The 16,435-nt window shown below is 42.5% G+C and overlaps 1 protein-coding gene across 7 annotated transcripts in view; it reads right to left on the bottom strand.

Annotated features, from left to right (window-relative positions):
* The window catches only part of SPATA13 (spermatogenesis associated 13), a 374,002-nt gene that overhangs the window by 18,545 nt on the left and 339,022 nt on the right, over nucleotides 1-16,435 (bottom strand). The window contains exon 1 of one of the 7 annotated variants that reach the window (XM_028531962.2): nucleotides 8,765-9,622. The exons of the other annotated variants lie outside the window; for them this stretch is intronic. Within the exon in view, the coding sequence (XP_028387763.1) occupies nucleotides 8,765-8,819 (55 nt within the window). The 5' untranslated portion in view covers nucleotides 8,820-9,622. Of the gene's footprint in view, nucleotides 1-8,764; nucleotides 9,623-16,435 lie in introns of those variants that run through there. 7 annotated transcript variants of the gene reach the window in all.

Raw genomic sequence — 16,435 nt, 5'->3', positions numbered from 1 at the left:
TCCTTCCCCATCACTTCAGCTATGTGATGTTGCAAACAACTTTTTACAAGGAACACGTTTTGCAAACAGAGCCTAGAATCCATACACTAAAACAGCAAAAACTACTGAAAAATATTTGCAACAATGGAGGGTAATAAACATTGTGAAAACAAGCTCTATGAATACATTTCAGGCATTGAGTTTTTAAGTTTTCCTTGCAAGCACAGACAAGACCGTGACGATGCTGAGGGATATGGGGAGCATCCAAAGTGCGATGGTGGGAAGGCCTACAGCCAGTGTGCCATCCACAAGCCAGCCCCACTGCCCCCAAATGCCGTCCTCTGTGCCTAAGCTACGGACAGAGCACCTCTTGGCAATGCCCAATATGCAAGGTCTCTACAAGGGCCCATGCTTTACATGTACTTTCCTGCAGCCTGGAGTGCTCCTCTGCAACCCGGATACCCCACATCCTACCTGCAATCACCCTCCTCTCAAGAGCTGCTCCCCCAGTCCTTCCCTTAGGCTTCCTTGTATGGTGGCGACTGTGTGGTGAAGCATAACCCAGCAGTCACATATCTGCGTCCCAGTCAGTCCAACAGGTGGTCTGTGTACACCTAGGATGGTGTGGACGTTGGGACAATCAGTGAAGTTTGGATATGCCGATGACTAAGCATCTGAGTTGGTGCCTTTAGACAGGAAAGTCCTGGGCTTGGACCACATAGTGTCTGGCACCCTTGTGTACCTTACTACTGCCTCCCTGTTCCCATGTCCCTCTCATTCAGAAAACTCCAGGGCCTGTGTCTAGAGGTAAAAGTGAAAGTGAGCTGCCTTTCACTTTTGGGAAGGGGGAAGAAACGGCAGCAAACGAATGTTCCTGAACCTGACCACAAAGTTGAGCAGCAGATGGAAGGTCTCCGGACATCTGGCATTGCCTTCTTGGCTGGCTGCTTACTTACCGCCTCACAGAGAGAGGCAGCACCTGGCCCATGGCACTGCAGACAGTGCAGGTGAGGCAAGTGCAGACAGGTGGGCAGCAGAGAGCCGGCTGTGTGTATGTGCATGTGTCCATTCCTGGCAGGGGCTGAGGCCACACACCAGGACTTTCTCTCTCCGGGGGGCTTTCCTCGGGAGTACAGAGCTGGTGGTGGTCCTATTGCCCAGTGCTGGGGGTTCAGGATAGGGGTCTTGAGAAATTTAGGCCGTCCTATCTGAGAAGGGGACGTGAGCCTGCATAAGACATGGTGCCTTCCGCCTCCTGTAGTGTGGTGTGTGCTTGCAGGCAGGGAATATGAGGTTACCTGGTCTAGGGCACTTGCCTGGTGTAAATGTTAGGATGGGGATGGGGAGAAAATCTTGATGGAAGCAAATATAAATATTTTTGAACAAGCACAAGTCTGCCTTAGACTACAAAGGATATAACACTAAAGCTGAAAGTCTTCTCTACCCAGAGTCCTTAGAGATGCTGCCCAGACTATCATCCCACAATGAGGCTGGTCGATGGCTGAAATGTTCTAATGATCCTGGGCAAGGAGAATTTACATAAACCCCTGGTCTTCAGGGGGGCCCAGTGGCGGGAATCTTGCAAATTCAGCAAGCACCGACCCACACAGCCTGGCACCAATGGCACTGCTCCTTAGCACACGTCGGCATGGTTGGCCAAAAGTGAAGATCAGTCAGGAAAAGGCGCTGGAGGCTCTTATCCACAGCAAAGCCCTGAAAACTGCACCTTCTCCCTCAGAGATCCATTCAACAGTGTTTTCCTTAAGGAGAGTTCCTTGCCATCAGATCTGGCTGTTGCTGTGATGATGTGTTGATAATGTGCAAATCTGCAAATTACATGTCTAATGAAAAAGGGGTCTCATTGAAAAACTGCTAAACCTTTATAGGAGGTACTAGAATAAAGTTCTTTGGGAACAGGCTACGGACTTCATGTACTGAATGATCTCTGAGTGGCTATCTTAAACACTTAGAAAAATGGTTCAGGCTGAGGTGCTTCCTGAGATTTCAACAGTGAGTGTTCCAACGGCATGGGTTGGTGTTTACTGAGCTCTGTGGAAATGAGAGGGTTCCAAGTGCTTGGGGCAGACAGGTGGGGCTGGAGGCCGGAGGGGGGAGAGATGCTATGCGTACAACAGAAAGGCTAAGGAATTCTGACTGAAAATACCTGGGAAATAGTCCTAGCCCTATGAACTGTCTAGCTACATGACTTTGGGGCAAGTCACTTATCCTCTTCCAACCTCAGTTTTCCCATCTGCCAAATGGGAGTAAGTGTACACATTTTTTTTCTCTTTAGAGGTCATCCTTTTTCTTCTGTCCCTCACATCCCATGTCCAACTCACCAGCAAATCCTGACTCTCTCTTCAGAATGTGTCTCTCTTCAGAATCTTGTCTCTTCTCACCACTCTCCTATACTACTCAAGCTTCGGTCACCTCGACCTGGGTCACCCCAGCAGCACCCTACTCGTCCCCCTGCTCCTGCCCCTGTCCTCCTCCTACAACTTGCACTAAAGCAGCCCAAATGAGCTAGCTAACCCATTCAGAAGTTGGATCATTCACTCCAAACCATCCACAGGGGAGAAAATTGGGCCTTTGAAGACTACATCCCTCACTGACCCCAACAAACCCTGGGTGTCCCACACCACTCCCTCAACTCTGGCCCTGAGAGCTGCCTGCTTCATAGGTGCAGCACCCCTTCCCCAGGGCCTGCTGTTCCTTGCTCCTGGCACCCTCCCCCAGGCACGCAAACTCTCAGCTCGACCTTCCTTGACCATCCATTTAAAACTTCAACTCTCACTGCCACACACCCTTCTTTCCTGGTTTATTTTTCTCCATAGCAGTTATTACCATCTACTATATTATGTTCATCATCAGCCTCCCCTAAATGAATTGTAAATACATAAAGGTAGTGATTTTTGTCTGCTTTCTTCTTAATTGTACTTTTAATACCTAAACCGCTGTCTGGCACACACAGGTGCTTGGTAAGTTTTTACTGGATAGGTGGACAGATGGATGGATGGAAATACAGCATCCGAACTAAGAGCAGGGCTTTCAGGTCAGACTGACCTGGCTTCAAATAATCATGCAGCACAAATGCTTTTTTAAAGTTTTTTTTTAGTGTGAGTCCTTCATTAAGTTCTTTCTCAGGTTTTTCATCTGTTGAATATGGATAATAATACCCATCTCACAGGGTCATAATTTATAGTGGGTTGTAACTTCTCAACAAGTAATTGTTATTAGTTTGCTGTGAGCCTCAAGGGAAATGATAACATAGGAAAGCACTGAAAAAACTTTAAAGAAATGAAAGACTATTTTATTGCGAATTTAGAAAGTGCCAGGCCTTTTAAGCCTTTTTGTGTGACTCAAGCTCACATAATCCTCAGAAAACTAATCCACGGTGAGTGGTATTAGTTTTCCCAATTCACAGAGGAGTAGACTGGAGTCCCAACACCACGCGGTTGTGTGCAGACAGGCCCCAAGCCCACATTGTCTAACTCCTGCCCACTGGGGATCACTGCTTCTTCCAGGACAGTACTAACTTTGTTACTAGTGAGGAGACAAAAGTGTGAGACAGCTACTAAAAAGGACTTAGTACCCCAAATCTAGTACTTCTACATCATTTGGTTTTCTGCTCCTTTTACTAACCTTTCTTCCTACTCCTGATCCCTGTCTCCAAATGGGTCTGCAATGACCTGATTAAATTGTGTTGTATCCTTTGCCCTTCATGACCTTAAGTACTGTTTTACTTTACAGACCCTTCTCTGCTGGTGATTGCTTGTGTCCCTGCCTATAATTTACATGAACTCTACGGAGCGGGATTTTTCAGTGTGTGTATCTTGCTGGGAGGGATTTAGCGCTGCATCTGGACTCTGTTGCACATAGCAGAGTTTGCCCTTATTCCCCACACTCACTGGCTTCACGTGTGTTTCCCTTTGAGACCACATCCTCCTCCAGGGAAGGGGCAGTCTTTTGTATCCCCAGCACCCAGCATAACACCTGACACATAGAAGGCACTCAATAAATCTTTTTCAACTGAGCTGCAAATTGCTGATGAGGAAACTCAGATTCCAAGAAGTTTATTTATCTGGGCTATCCAAGTGCTGAGTCCAAGGCAGGGTGTGCACCCAGGTCTCCCCGCCTCCCATTCATGCCTCATCCCAACCTTTGGCAGAAAACCCTCTCAGAGGCCTCAGGCCTGCTGCCTCCACCACCCTCCACCCCCACCCCACGTCACCCTATATGTTACTTTTAAAGTAAACATCATAAAACAGTGGTTTCATCATTTTCACAGGAAACTACACAGTAGTTGTCTATTGCATCATGACAAAATTCTTCCATAGCATTTAGAGGCCCTCTGTGATCTGACCCAGTCTACTTAAACAATTGTTACGTCCCACAGGGTGCCGAAGCCTCCACTGCGCAGGCCCCTCTGCAGCCAAACCACAGGCTTCCTCTGGCCTTGTGTCAGCCCTCACGTGGGTGCACAGCCTCTAACTTTAATGGCTTCACAATTTCCAACCATAGATTAAAGTTAATACTGATGACTTTTTAAGGGAATTTTGCATGATATAGAGCTACTTTAAATTCTCAAAATGTACTTCATCAAAATTAGGGGAAATAGGTATATTCTATTAATACAAGAGTAAATTTCTTTCTTTCCTTCTTTCTATTGTGGAAAAAAAACACATTAAAATGAACCGCCTTAACCATTTTTAAGTGCGTAGCTCCTAAGTGTTAAGTATATTCGCATTGTTGTGCACAATCTACAGAACCTTGCAAAACTGAACCCTTATAGTCATTAAACACTAGTTCTCCCTCCTTCCTCCCCCACTCTCCAGCAAACACCTGTTTCTATAAATTTGACTACTGGTTACTTCATATGAGTGGAATCATACAGTTTTCATCCTTTTGTAACTGGCTCATTTCACTTAGCATAATATATTCCAGGTGTACCCACATGGTCAAATGTATCAAGATGTCCTTCCTTCTTAAAGTGGAATAATATTCTATTGTGTGTATGTAGCATGTTTTCTTTATCCATTCATCTGTTGATGGACATTTGTGTTGCTTCTACCTCTTGGCTACTGTGAATAATGCTGCTATGGACATGGGTGTGCGTGCATGTCATTGAGATCCTGCTTTGAATTCTTTTGGATGTACATCCAGAAGTGGGAATGTTGGACCATATAGTAGTCCTATTTTTGACTTGTGGAGGAACGCCCATACTGTCTTCCATTCTGGCAGTGCCATTTTACGTTCTCACCAGTAGTGCACAGGGTTCCAATTTCTCTGCCTCCTTGCCAACTATATTATTAGTTGTATTGAATAAGTTGGTGAGGAAAAGCCATTTTTTAAAATGACCTTGTAAACATGGAGCAAAGACTAGTGCAAACTGAAATCACATTTAGAACCCCAAACTCCTGGACACCATATGAGGGCAGACAAATTGTGTCAAGCGAGTGAGAAAATCTTTTATCACCTAAAATCTCTACATATGGACTTTTATCACATATCTGTAGCTAGGGACAATTCAGAGACAATGCAATTTTTCCATAGGGTATATATGTATAAATAGTCTGAATTTGTAAACAATGAATTTTTAACATTGTCGTTTAGTCACCACAGTTAACATTCTTCTGAAATAGCTGTTGTCCCAGGTCTCCCAGTCACTGTACTTGGGCACTTTCTTTGCGTGGCACCATCTGTCCGACCAGTTCTGCCCCTCACACAGTCCTATCTTAAGATGCAGCCCCTGAATTCTCTCACCTCCAAATCTCAGTAATCTCCATGACTTCCCGAATGAACCCATCACCACCCCAGGCTGCAGCTGTCCACATGTCCAGGCCTGGCCAGATGCAGCCTTAGAACAATGGGAGAGAAGTGCCTACCCATAGAGAATAGGCCAGTTTTTAAGTCGGTATCACTGTTGCAAATACAATTAAAGATGATATCAGTTTTTAAAAATGCCAACAATAAACAGCTTCCATACTCCTCAGAAAACTAACTGACATTCTTCTGTTTGAACTTGTGAAGGGACAAAACCTGACAACTGATTATGAAGGCGAGTTTGTATGACAGGAAATGTCAAATATCACCAATGACAGAGAATTATTTTATAACGCGTGCCCCAGGATAGACTTCCTATAGGAGTTACGCATATGGTAGAAGAAAGCGGGCCCACAGCTCAGGTCTTGGTGGGAGCTTTTCCCAGGACATACAACAGGTCTCTTTGCTATCTGGTTTACTTTTGGTTATTTTAAGGGGTTTTGATCAGAGTGACAGAATTTCAAAACCACTTGACTGGGAGTTCAAAGGCCATGGTTTGGATCCCAGCAAGACGGGTTAGAAAAGGCCCTGACCCCTCTAAGCCTTTGCTTTCTTGTTTGTAACTGAGAAAAATGCCAGCTGTCTTACCTGTCTCACATGGCAGAGTGGATGTGGGAGGGTTTTCTAAAACAAAAGGAAGGTAAGAACTGGCACCCTGGGCTTCATAATCAGGCACTTGGCAGGAAGGCAATGCAGATATTGGCTGTTTTCATACAGGGCCTCGGCCATCACAACACTAATTACCTAATGAGCAAATTCTTCCCAGCTGGTGCAGTTCCTATGTGGGGATTTCCCATCACTAAATCTAGACTGGCTCAGGGAATTTCCCACACTTACAATAATCTGTTACAACACAGCTTTTAGAAAACCTCCTGCTGATCATTCAGACTTCCTCAAGTTTGAGATAAGACATTCTCACTGGCCCTCTTAAAACCGGAAATGGTAAACACAGGCAGGCAGGCAGCTCGTGCCAGGGCCACGGGCAGCTTTCACAAGGCCACTGCTGTCTGTGCTGAAACTGAGCCCAGACCCTGATCACCAAGGGGACTCTCAAGCCATGGAGATGTACACAGAGGGAACAAGCTGGTCATGGGAGGAAGACCTTCAGTGACAAAACAGGACCAGTCCTTCTCAAGTGGTTCCCAAACTCCCAGGGAAGGTGGCATCTAATCATGTGGAGCACATTTAGAAAAATAAAGATTCCTGTCCTAAGATGGACAACAGAATCATCTTCTCGAGGGGGTGGGGAAGTTGGCTGAGAATGTATTTTCAGAAGCTCTCCAAGGATTCCAATGCCTGGCTAAGTGTGGGAACCATGGGAACTCAAGGCTAAACTTACTTAAACTCGCATGCACAAACGCATTGGGGGACGTGCTCACTTCGTTGCCTGTTGCTGCAGCAAGCCACTGGTTGGAAGGCAATGGATTCTGATCTCATTGACTGGAAACCTCTGCTTTAGCACAATGGCTTGAGAGTCTTCAGTCAGGAACTCAGCTTCCTCTTGTTCTGGAACTTTGCTGTCATTTCCATTATTTTATGCATATGCAGCTAGTCTCTGAAACACTTTGAATAGGCCTTCCAAGTCAGAGAAGCAGAGAGAGAGCTCCTACCTCGCAGTCAGGTTCATCCAGGGGACAGAGCCACTGGTGATCGCAGGGCTGGAGCACAGGAGCCCTCATGGCACGGGGGAGGGGGAGGGCGCACAGCTGTACACAGCAGATCTGACTAGCTAGTCAGATCATTCCACTCGGAGCCAGAGGCTGGGTCAGGCCTTCCCTGGGGTTGTGCACGAGTGTGGGAAGAAGAACAGGAACCATGCCCTGGGAGTGCAGGAATGCTAGAGGGAGGAGCAGAGGGATGGTGGGGCTACCAGCACTGACCGCCTGGCTGCTGCTCTCCCCCACACTGGCTTTGCTCTTGCACGCTTGGCTGGAATCAACACAGATACACCCTGGGGGCTCAAGATGAGCAGGCAGCCCACACTCCTGAACCCTGGGACCCTCCTACCCAGTTTTGCAAGTCTACAAGCACAGCCGCTCTGTATGCAAGCTGACATTCTGAATGTAGAAATCTTGGGTAACTTTGTTCTTTTTCTAACTTTTCGTTAGTGAAATGCTGGTCTTGTTTTTTCAGTCTGCCAGATATAGAAGCCATAACCACATCCCTGTCTGCTCTGAGCCAGCAGAGAAAACCAATCAAAACAAGGAAGAAGCACAAGCTGTACTGCTCCGGCAAGGCCAAGGCTGCCTTCAAGTTGTCAGCTACAGTTCTCCTTCATTTCAGTGAGCTCCTGGCATTGATTTAAGGCAAAAAACAGACAAGACTTTTTAAAGCATCTACAGTAGCCATGTACAGCAGCCAGTTAAAGTCCTTTCAGATAAATATTTTTCTTACATCTTTGTAAAAAAAAAACATGGATTACAATTCACAACTTCCAAGTGTGAGTACCCCATTTCTTTCACATTTAAATAGAAACTAGTTTAAATGACAATACTCACAACAATGCTAAAAAGGAAGGGTGAGATTTAAAAAAAAAACAGTGAGTAACAGAATAATGGGCAATATCACTTTTGAAAACAGTAAACAGTATTTCTCACAAATCAGTCCATGTCCTTAAACCTTACCCACCCCAAATTGTCAAGGAACATTTTCATGTGACTCAAAAACAAACTCTTGTATAAAGGAGTTTCATGGACTAGAAGCAAAACCCAGCATAATAAAAATCAGATCCACCCTTGATTCTTACTGTTTTCTATATCCCTCTAACTGCTCTATGGTAAACAAAACCAATCCCCTTGCTTTACTATGTCCACAGCTAAAACTACTCTTGGGACACAGGACTAGGGCAGATGAGCATTCACAAGAGCTTACGTCTGACAGGCGGCAGTGAGGACAGAAAGCACTGCAACTCTGAAAGCAGAGTCAAATTAGCAACACAACAATTCTTTCTCTGCACACATACCCATGTGAAGGCTTTCCAGGCTCCAAAATCGTGCTATTTCTCCTCGAGCTACCATCCTTCTGTTTGACAGCCACACTCAGAGCAGGAGTAGGGCTTGACTGAGCATCCAGAGAATCACACAGGCTCTCACTGTGCAACTGCAGAAATTGCTTATTCACAGCTCTGACGCTGTGACCATGCTGGCCAGAGCCTGCTGTGAAACAGCGCTCACCACTCACTCTGGGGTTGGTGGCCCCAGACATCTCCAGACGCCAGGGAGGAAATTCTAAACTAAGGCAAACGGGCACACACCAAACCCACACACACTCACAACCACATCAGGTTCAGTCAGCAGCCCTCCACGAAGGTGGTGGGGAGATGTTTACGGCTTTTCAGTACAATCGCAAGTCTGAGTTATATTTTCAGAGCCTTTAAAAAGGTATCTGTTTACCAGAGAAAAAGAAGAGAGGTTGCTAAATTCAAAAACAGAGTTGGGACCACACACTATGTGTGGCATGATAAAAATCTGAGTTATGACATTGCATTATGTTAATTGTAAATTTATGGAATTGCTTTAAAAGAGGAATTTTGTTGGAAAATATATGTGTAACTATGTACACATTTTATTATGTGAAAATGATAGGTATATCTTTTACTATATAAAGTATATATACCTATAATGAAGAAATAGGGTTTTTTTTTCATGTTCTCACTAGATGACATATGGGTTATGTATTTCCTCTATTTTTGTGGTATTTTCCAAGTTATCTTCAATGAGCAAGTCTTTTCTGTTGTGAGACAATTGTTGACAAACTGTGCTTCCTTCAACTTGTTCCTGACAGGAACTTTAGAAACAATGAGATGATATACTCAAAGTAGTAATCCCCTACTGAATATAGATTTAAAATTATAGGGCCAATTAGAAAATGCATGCTTTCCTGTGTGTGATGAGCTGTGGAGTGACTCAGACCTAGGTTCAAAATCTGCTCTACCAGAACTACTTTAGAGAAAGTTTCCAAATCTCTAGGTATATGTTTCTGATCTGTAGAATGATCAATGATCCTTATAGAGTTATTGAAAACATATTTGTATTTTGGACAATATAGCACTTCACTAGGGATTAATAAATATTACCAATGAAGCTGCTGCTACTCTGAAAAGCCCGAGGTCCATCATTACATGTTAGTTTCCACAGAATTCACAGTGTGAACTCAACAGGCAAAGCTGTTATTAGTTACCAATATAATACCCATGTTGACAAGGTGCTATTTTGTAGGCTTTTCTTACCATTAAACATCTGTGGCTACTTCTATCGACTTGATGCACCCCGCCCTTCAAGCCAGCTAAGGAAGGTTTCTGAGGAACTCAGGCATCACGTCACTCGTTGACAACAAGTGCACACACACGCACACGCATATTCATGACACCAGACTGCCTTCTCATCCTTCCTTTGCAAGTATTTTAAAAAAATAACTTAAAAGAGTCAATTTTTTAAAATGGGTAATAGATCACTTCATAGGAGCACATCTATTCTTAAAAAAGGTGGTACTTAATTAAATTATAGGCTCAAAAGACTTACTGAAACTGTTTTTCATAGCAGACCGCTCTCCATAAGGTGAAGTTTCCTATACACCATGTGGAACACTAGTTGCATGATATGGTCCATAAAACAAGTTTGAAAACCACTGTATATTATATCTACCTCTTGAAAATCCATAATACATTAGTAACCACAGGCTCAAATAAGTCCAAATAATGACATCTGTGTAATCTTGTTTAAGATAGAATCTCCTAATCTTACTTGGCCACAAATCTCTCTTTTTTATAATAACACATTATTACTACCTCAAGAGAGTTGTGATAGGCCTTGCTTCCAGACTGTGGTCCATGGCCCAGCAACAGTGGCACAGCCTGGGAACCTGCTAGAGGTGAAGGTTCTCGGGCCACACCTACATCTGTGAAATAAAAACCTGCACTTTAACAAGACCCAGGAGTGTCCAACCTGCAGCCCACGGGCTACATGCAGCCGAGGATGGCTGTGAATATGGCTCAACACAAAACTATAAATTTACTTAGTACATGATATATTTTTGTGATTATGTGTCACAATGATTTAATATGTGGCCCAAAAAGACAATTCTTCTTCCAGTGTGGCCCAGGAACCCCAAAAGGTTGGACACCCTTGCTGGCATTCAAATGCACATTCAGGTTTGAGAAAGGTTGTTCTAGGAAATGCAAGAAACTTTTTGCTCTGAGGCAACATCTTGAATGCTAGACAGTCTTTCACCAAATCAAAAACTAATGAAGACATGGAATGAATGGGTAGAACTGGTTTACTTAGAATGAAGAGGTGAAATGCTGATTGAGATACAAAGCAGTGGAAGATGGGGATTAATTGTGAAGGTGGGAATTAATTGTGATGGGAAGGTGAGAAGATGGGAATTAACACAGTTTAAAATTCCAAAAGGAGGCAAATAAAATCCACAGAGTTTTCATTTTCCTTCCGTTCCTCCCTTTTTTGGTTAGAACTGCAAGTTTTCAAAAAGAAAATGATTCCTTTGCCACACTTCCTAAGCATCACCCCAACAGCCTGTTTACTCACTTTCACTTTCTATTGGCAGCTGGTAGACAAGCAGCTTTTACCTACCAAAGACTTTTTCTAAATCCAGAGATGGGGTCAGGGCACTAAAGTAAGATCCTTGGGATTTTGGGATCTTAAAATGAGGCATTCACTAAATAAACATATTTTATGATACACTCATAAAATTTATTTATGAAATGTAAATAAACAAAAACTGTATTTAAATGAGACATCTCCTCAAAGGATGTTGACCCAATAACTCTTCTAAGATATTTTTAGAAGTCACAAAGGTTTGACATTTAGCTTTTGAAAACAGTTTTAGTGATCAGAGCCAATAAAAAACTGCGACAAAAATCATAAGCATAGCTGAAGTCTTAAACCCCACCACTTGCATTAATCTTTTCAGCTTGGATATGATATTGCTACACTGCATGGTCAGGACTGGGAAGCCACGAACATTGATTATTGGCAACATCAAAAGAACTATACAAAGGAATCAATCCCACAGGAGAGTGAAGAAATCCAAATTATATATTAATATCAAGTATTTAGAAATCAGACAGGATAAAAGCTAAAAACGTGTAAGATGTTATAATCATTTTAATTCTACAGATATAGGAATTTAAAGTTATTTTTGACAAAGTGGCTCTAAGCCCCATATATATTTACATACATACGTGTGGAAAAGAAATGCCCTAAAACTGTTGAGGTGACAGTAATAATGATATCTCAAAATTCAACCACTGGTCATCACTTTATCTCTCTAGGGCTGCTTCTTTTTTTTTTACTTTAAAATTTTATTTATTGTTTTAGAGAGAGGTGTAGGGAGGGAGAAAGAAAGGGAGAGAACCATTGGTGTGAGAAAGAAACATCGATTGGTTCGATTGGTTGCCTCTTGTATATACCCTGACCTGGGACTAAACCCACAGCACAGGCATGTGCCTTGACTGGAAATTGAACCAGTGACCTTTCGCTTTGTGAGAAGACACCCAACCAACTGAGCCACACTGGTCAGGGCTAGGACTGCTTCTTGTGATTGACGAGGTAGTCAATAAGGTTCTGTTTACCTCCAAATTTCTGATCTCTTCTTATTTTAAGCACAGTAGGGTATGGATTTTTCCATAGGACCACTTTATGAGTTTGCATAGAAAGATTACCAGCATTTGTTATGTTTATCAGTTAAAGTTTCCCAGCTGCTGCTGCTTCACCAAAGCAGAAACCTTTCCGGATGGTATAGGGTGTCCCTGACCTGTATATGGCCTAAGAACTTTATGTCCCCACTAGGTTTGGATACAGCCTCATTGTCAAGAGCTATAGGACAGGCACAAGATAGCAGGAGGCCCCAAAGCATACAGTAATCCTACTGTTTGGTACAGCCCTATTGTGAATTTTAGAAAATGGGCTGAAGGATAAATACCACATCAGCCAAGAACCAAGGGACTCCTTACTCTTGGCTGAACTGAGTCCCAGTCCAAATTCCCACATAAGCAATGAGCACCTGGAATCAAGCGTTACATAGCAAGGGTTCTCTGCACACTCACTCATGCGCTGCCCTCACTGCTGATGTGGGACTGGAATGGGGGATGCCTTAACAGGAACTGGCTACAGTTATTCAGACCAAGGCTCCTTTGTCCCTTAGCATAAACAACAGCAAATCCAGGGCAATCTCTTTTTTCCTGAGTGGATTAAAGACAGGCATCATTATTAATCTATAGGTCACAATTATACTATTTTTTCAGGAAAATATTATAAAATATAACACAGACACTTAATGTGCAAAATGTTCTAGCATATACAGATGTACAACTGCACCCATTGTTTCAGAATGCTGCCTACTCATGTACCGAGAAGGCAGTCTCCACTTAGGTCTTACTGAAACATCATTTGGCAGCCAGGCGGCTCACCACAAAAGCAGGGTGGGGTGGGGTGGGAGGGGGCCAGTCACAGAGCACACAGGAAACGGAGCTGGTTACAAGGACTTGCTGGGTGAGAACCACTGGCAGTGTGCACTTGAAGTCAGAGGATGAAAATGTGCCTCTCTCTGTGTCTTCAAAGCTATTTCTTGCAACCTGGGGTTATGTAAACACGAACACACAGAGAGGAAAATTTGTTCTCACTGGCTTCAATGCACCCTCCCATCATTTACACCATCTCCGTGCCCCACCCCCTCTAAAAATGGCGCCAGAAAAGACACTGCTTCTGGGCACTGACTAGAACTTTTAGACAAATTCTGAAGCAAATATAAAATCACCTTTAAAAGATAAGGTGCCGTGGTAATTTTAAGACCAGCGCTTTTCCTCTCCTCTCTGAGCACACATGCCTTTTCACCCTTCAAGGCCTAGTATACATTTCACCTTCCCTGGATTTGCCCATTTCTCTCTGGGTCCTTAGGACTGAACAACGTTTCAAACATAACAAAATGGGTATTGGATGAATTTCATTTTTCCTTTGTTTTAATAAAAGGCAATTGTTAAGGTGTGATCTTTAAAAATGAGATATAATTGGCATATAACAGTTTTACATAGGTGCGGTTTTTAAAGCTGCTAAATAGGTATACTTTTGTGTACATAAATGCAATAATTTTGTGTTTTGTGATGGAAATGCCCAGCACCTGAGCGATAGTGAGTGGAGTGGGAATCAACCTGGGCTTTTGAGTTAACCTGATCTGATTGGAATGCCAGCTCTACTCTATGATTTAAATCTTGCTTAGCAGAGAGAGGAAAAATTACTGCATGTTTTTAAGTGTTAGATTCCTTGTTTGTAAAACCAGTAAGATGTACAGATTATGGGCACTACGTGGTTGTTTGCTAGGTGTTTAGATCTCTTGCTTTCCTTCCTCTGATTTTAAAAATTCAATATCTGAAACTTAGTATCAGACACACGGTGTTTTGAAGACTCTAGTAGCTCAGAAAGATTTGAACAAATACAAGTTTTAGAACTGAGAATATTTTAACTGTTCAAAGGAGTTTGCTGGAAAATGCTAAGCACTTTATTTGTAATACTGGTTTCTGTATATGGAACCCTTTCATAATTTCCACTCTTCTGACTGTGGAGCCTACACCTGCCTCACAGCACAGCCAGAAGACAGTGGTTTTATTGTGTGCGGTGTTTGCAGTCAGGAACACATTTTTAGTGCAGGTACTTGCCTAAAGACAGTGAACTGAATTATCTTGTTTCACAAATAAATATAGCCAATGCCAGTGTTCCTTGGTATTAGAGTATAAAGAAGGACATGGAAGGGAAATGAGTACTAGACCAGACCCCTGACATCGACACCTGAGCTACCTCACCAGTTCTTCAACCAGCTTTCCCAAGAACTTTGTTGTGATCACTCTCAATAGGTGATAAGCAAAGAAGATCTGATTTCATAGTTTCTCTGCTTTATTATTGAAAGAAAACTTTTGAAAACCAAATACAGAAAGAGATAATCCAAACCTAAGAGATCAGCCCTGGCTGGTGTAGCTCAGTGGATTGAGCGTCGGCCTGTGAACCAAAGGATTGCTGGTTTGATTCCCAGTCAGGGCACATGCCTGGGTTGTAGGCCTGGTTCCCAGTAGGGGGCGTGTAAGAGGAAACCACACATTGATGTTTCTCTCCCTCTCTTTCTCCCTCCCTTCCCCTTGTTCTAAAAATGAATAAATTATTAAAAACAAAACAAACCAAAAACAAACATAAGACATCAGACAAAAATATTTTCTGATGTGTTTAAAATAACTTCAAGGAGTCATACCCACAACTTAACCTGAGATTGCTTTTCTTTTCTTTTTTTTTCTTTCTTTTGAACAAAAAATTTAGTGGACTCTCTGGATCTTCAGAAAATCCTTACATAAAGCCTGAAATTTTGGGTCAAGAGAATCAACAGAAAATATTCAATTGAGGTTTTTTCCCCTAATAATTTGAGTGTATGCATTTTAAATTTGTTTAACCTATATTGGGATAGTAATAAAATAATAACAGACTATTGTTCTGTATATACTCCTGGTGCTCTAGGGCTTAGATTAAGTGACTCAATAAAGTTAAACTGCTGGTTAGTGTAGTTAAACAGGTAACTCAGAGCTCTGGCTGTGAACAGGGCCCACTGTCATTGCTGCCCTTGTTCCCTATGTATTTGATTCATGCTGCCCTTTTGTTCTTCATGATGGCAGCTAATATTACTTGCATGCTCACGGTGTACCAGGTCATTCTCACTTATCTGTGGGTAGAGAACATTGATATCTCCTAGGCAGAAGAGGACATTGAGACTTTCAGTTAAGTATCTTGCCCACTGGGTCAAAGAGCTGGTCAACTGTGTGTTTTTTTTTTTTACCCAAAGCTCTGTTAATAAGAAAATTAATTTCTATACCAATAATTAGAATAACGTGATGCCATAATCACTGTATGACTCCCCTTTCTTTTGTAATTCATTAAGTCTAACTATCAAGTATTAGTAATGCATTATCCTATTGATCATGCTAAAGAAAAAAACCAGAAATATGTTCTGATCTGTTTCTTTTAAAGATCTTATTTACTTATTTTTAGACAGAGGGGGAGGAAGGGAGAAAACAGGGAGAGAAACATCAATGTATGGTTGCTTCTCATGTGCCCCTCACCACACCCCCACAGGGGGCCTGGCCCACAAGCCAGCATGTGCCCTGACTGGGAATCAAATCAGCGACCCTTTGGTTCACAGGCTGATGCTAAATCCACTGAGCCACACCAGCCAGAGCTATTCTGATATGTTTTTAACTGAACTATTGGTGAGTAAATTTGCTTTTGCCAACAAACTAGAAGTAAGATCAACCACAACAAAAAAACCTCAGGCAAAGGAGAAAAACCTACTTTCTTTGTTTTGACCAAGTAAAAAATAAATCTAAAGTGCTTAAATAACTTTATTAACTTTGTTGCAAGACTTTTCAAAAAATATGCTTCAGTAATTTCTTATAATTTATTTAATTTTTAAAAACCAAAGTTGAAATGGCAGAAACATTTAGGATTAAATTTCTCCCACTTACTAAATGTTGGGATATTGCATCATAACAAAAATCAAAGAATAAAACTTTCTGGTGTATATTTAACATTACTGCTTCTTCCAAAAATATTGCAAAGATAAACACTGAGACAATGATGTTGAG

This window comes from Phyllostomus discolor, chromosome 2, assembly GCF_004126475.2.
Source record: "Phyllostomus discolor isolate MPI-MPIP mPhyDis1 chromosome 2, mPhyDis1.pri.v3, whole genome shotgun sequence".
Classification (NCBI taxonomy): domain Eukaryota; kingdom Metazoa; phylum Chordata; class Mammalia; order Chiroptera; family Phyllostomidae; genus Phyllostomus; species Phyllostomus discolor.
Note: the sequence above shows the minus strand (reverse complement) of the source record. Positions and strands in the feature narration are given on the sequence as shown.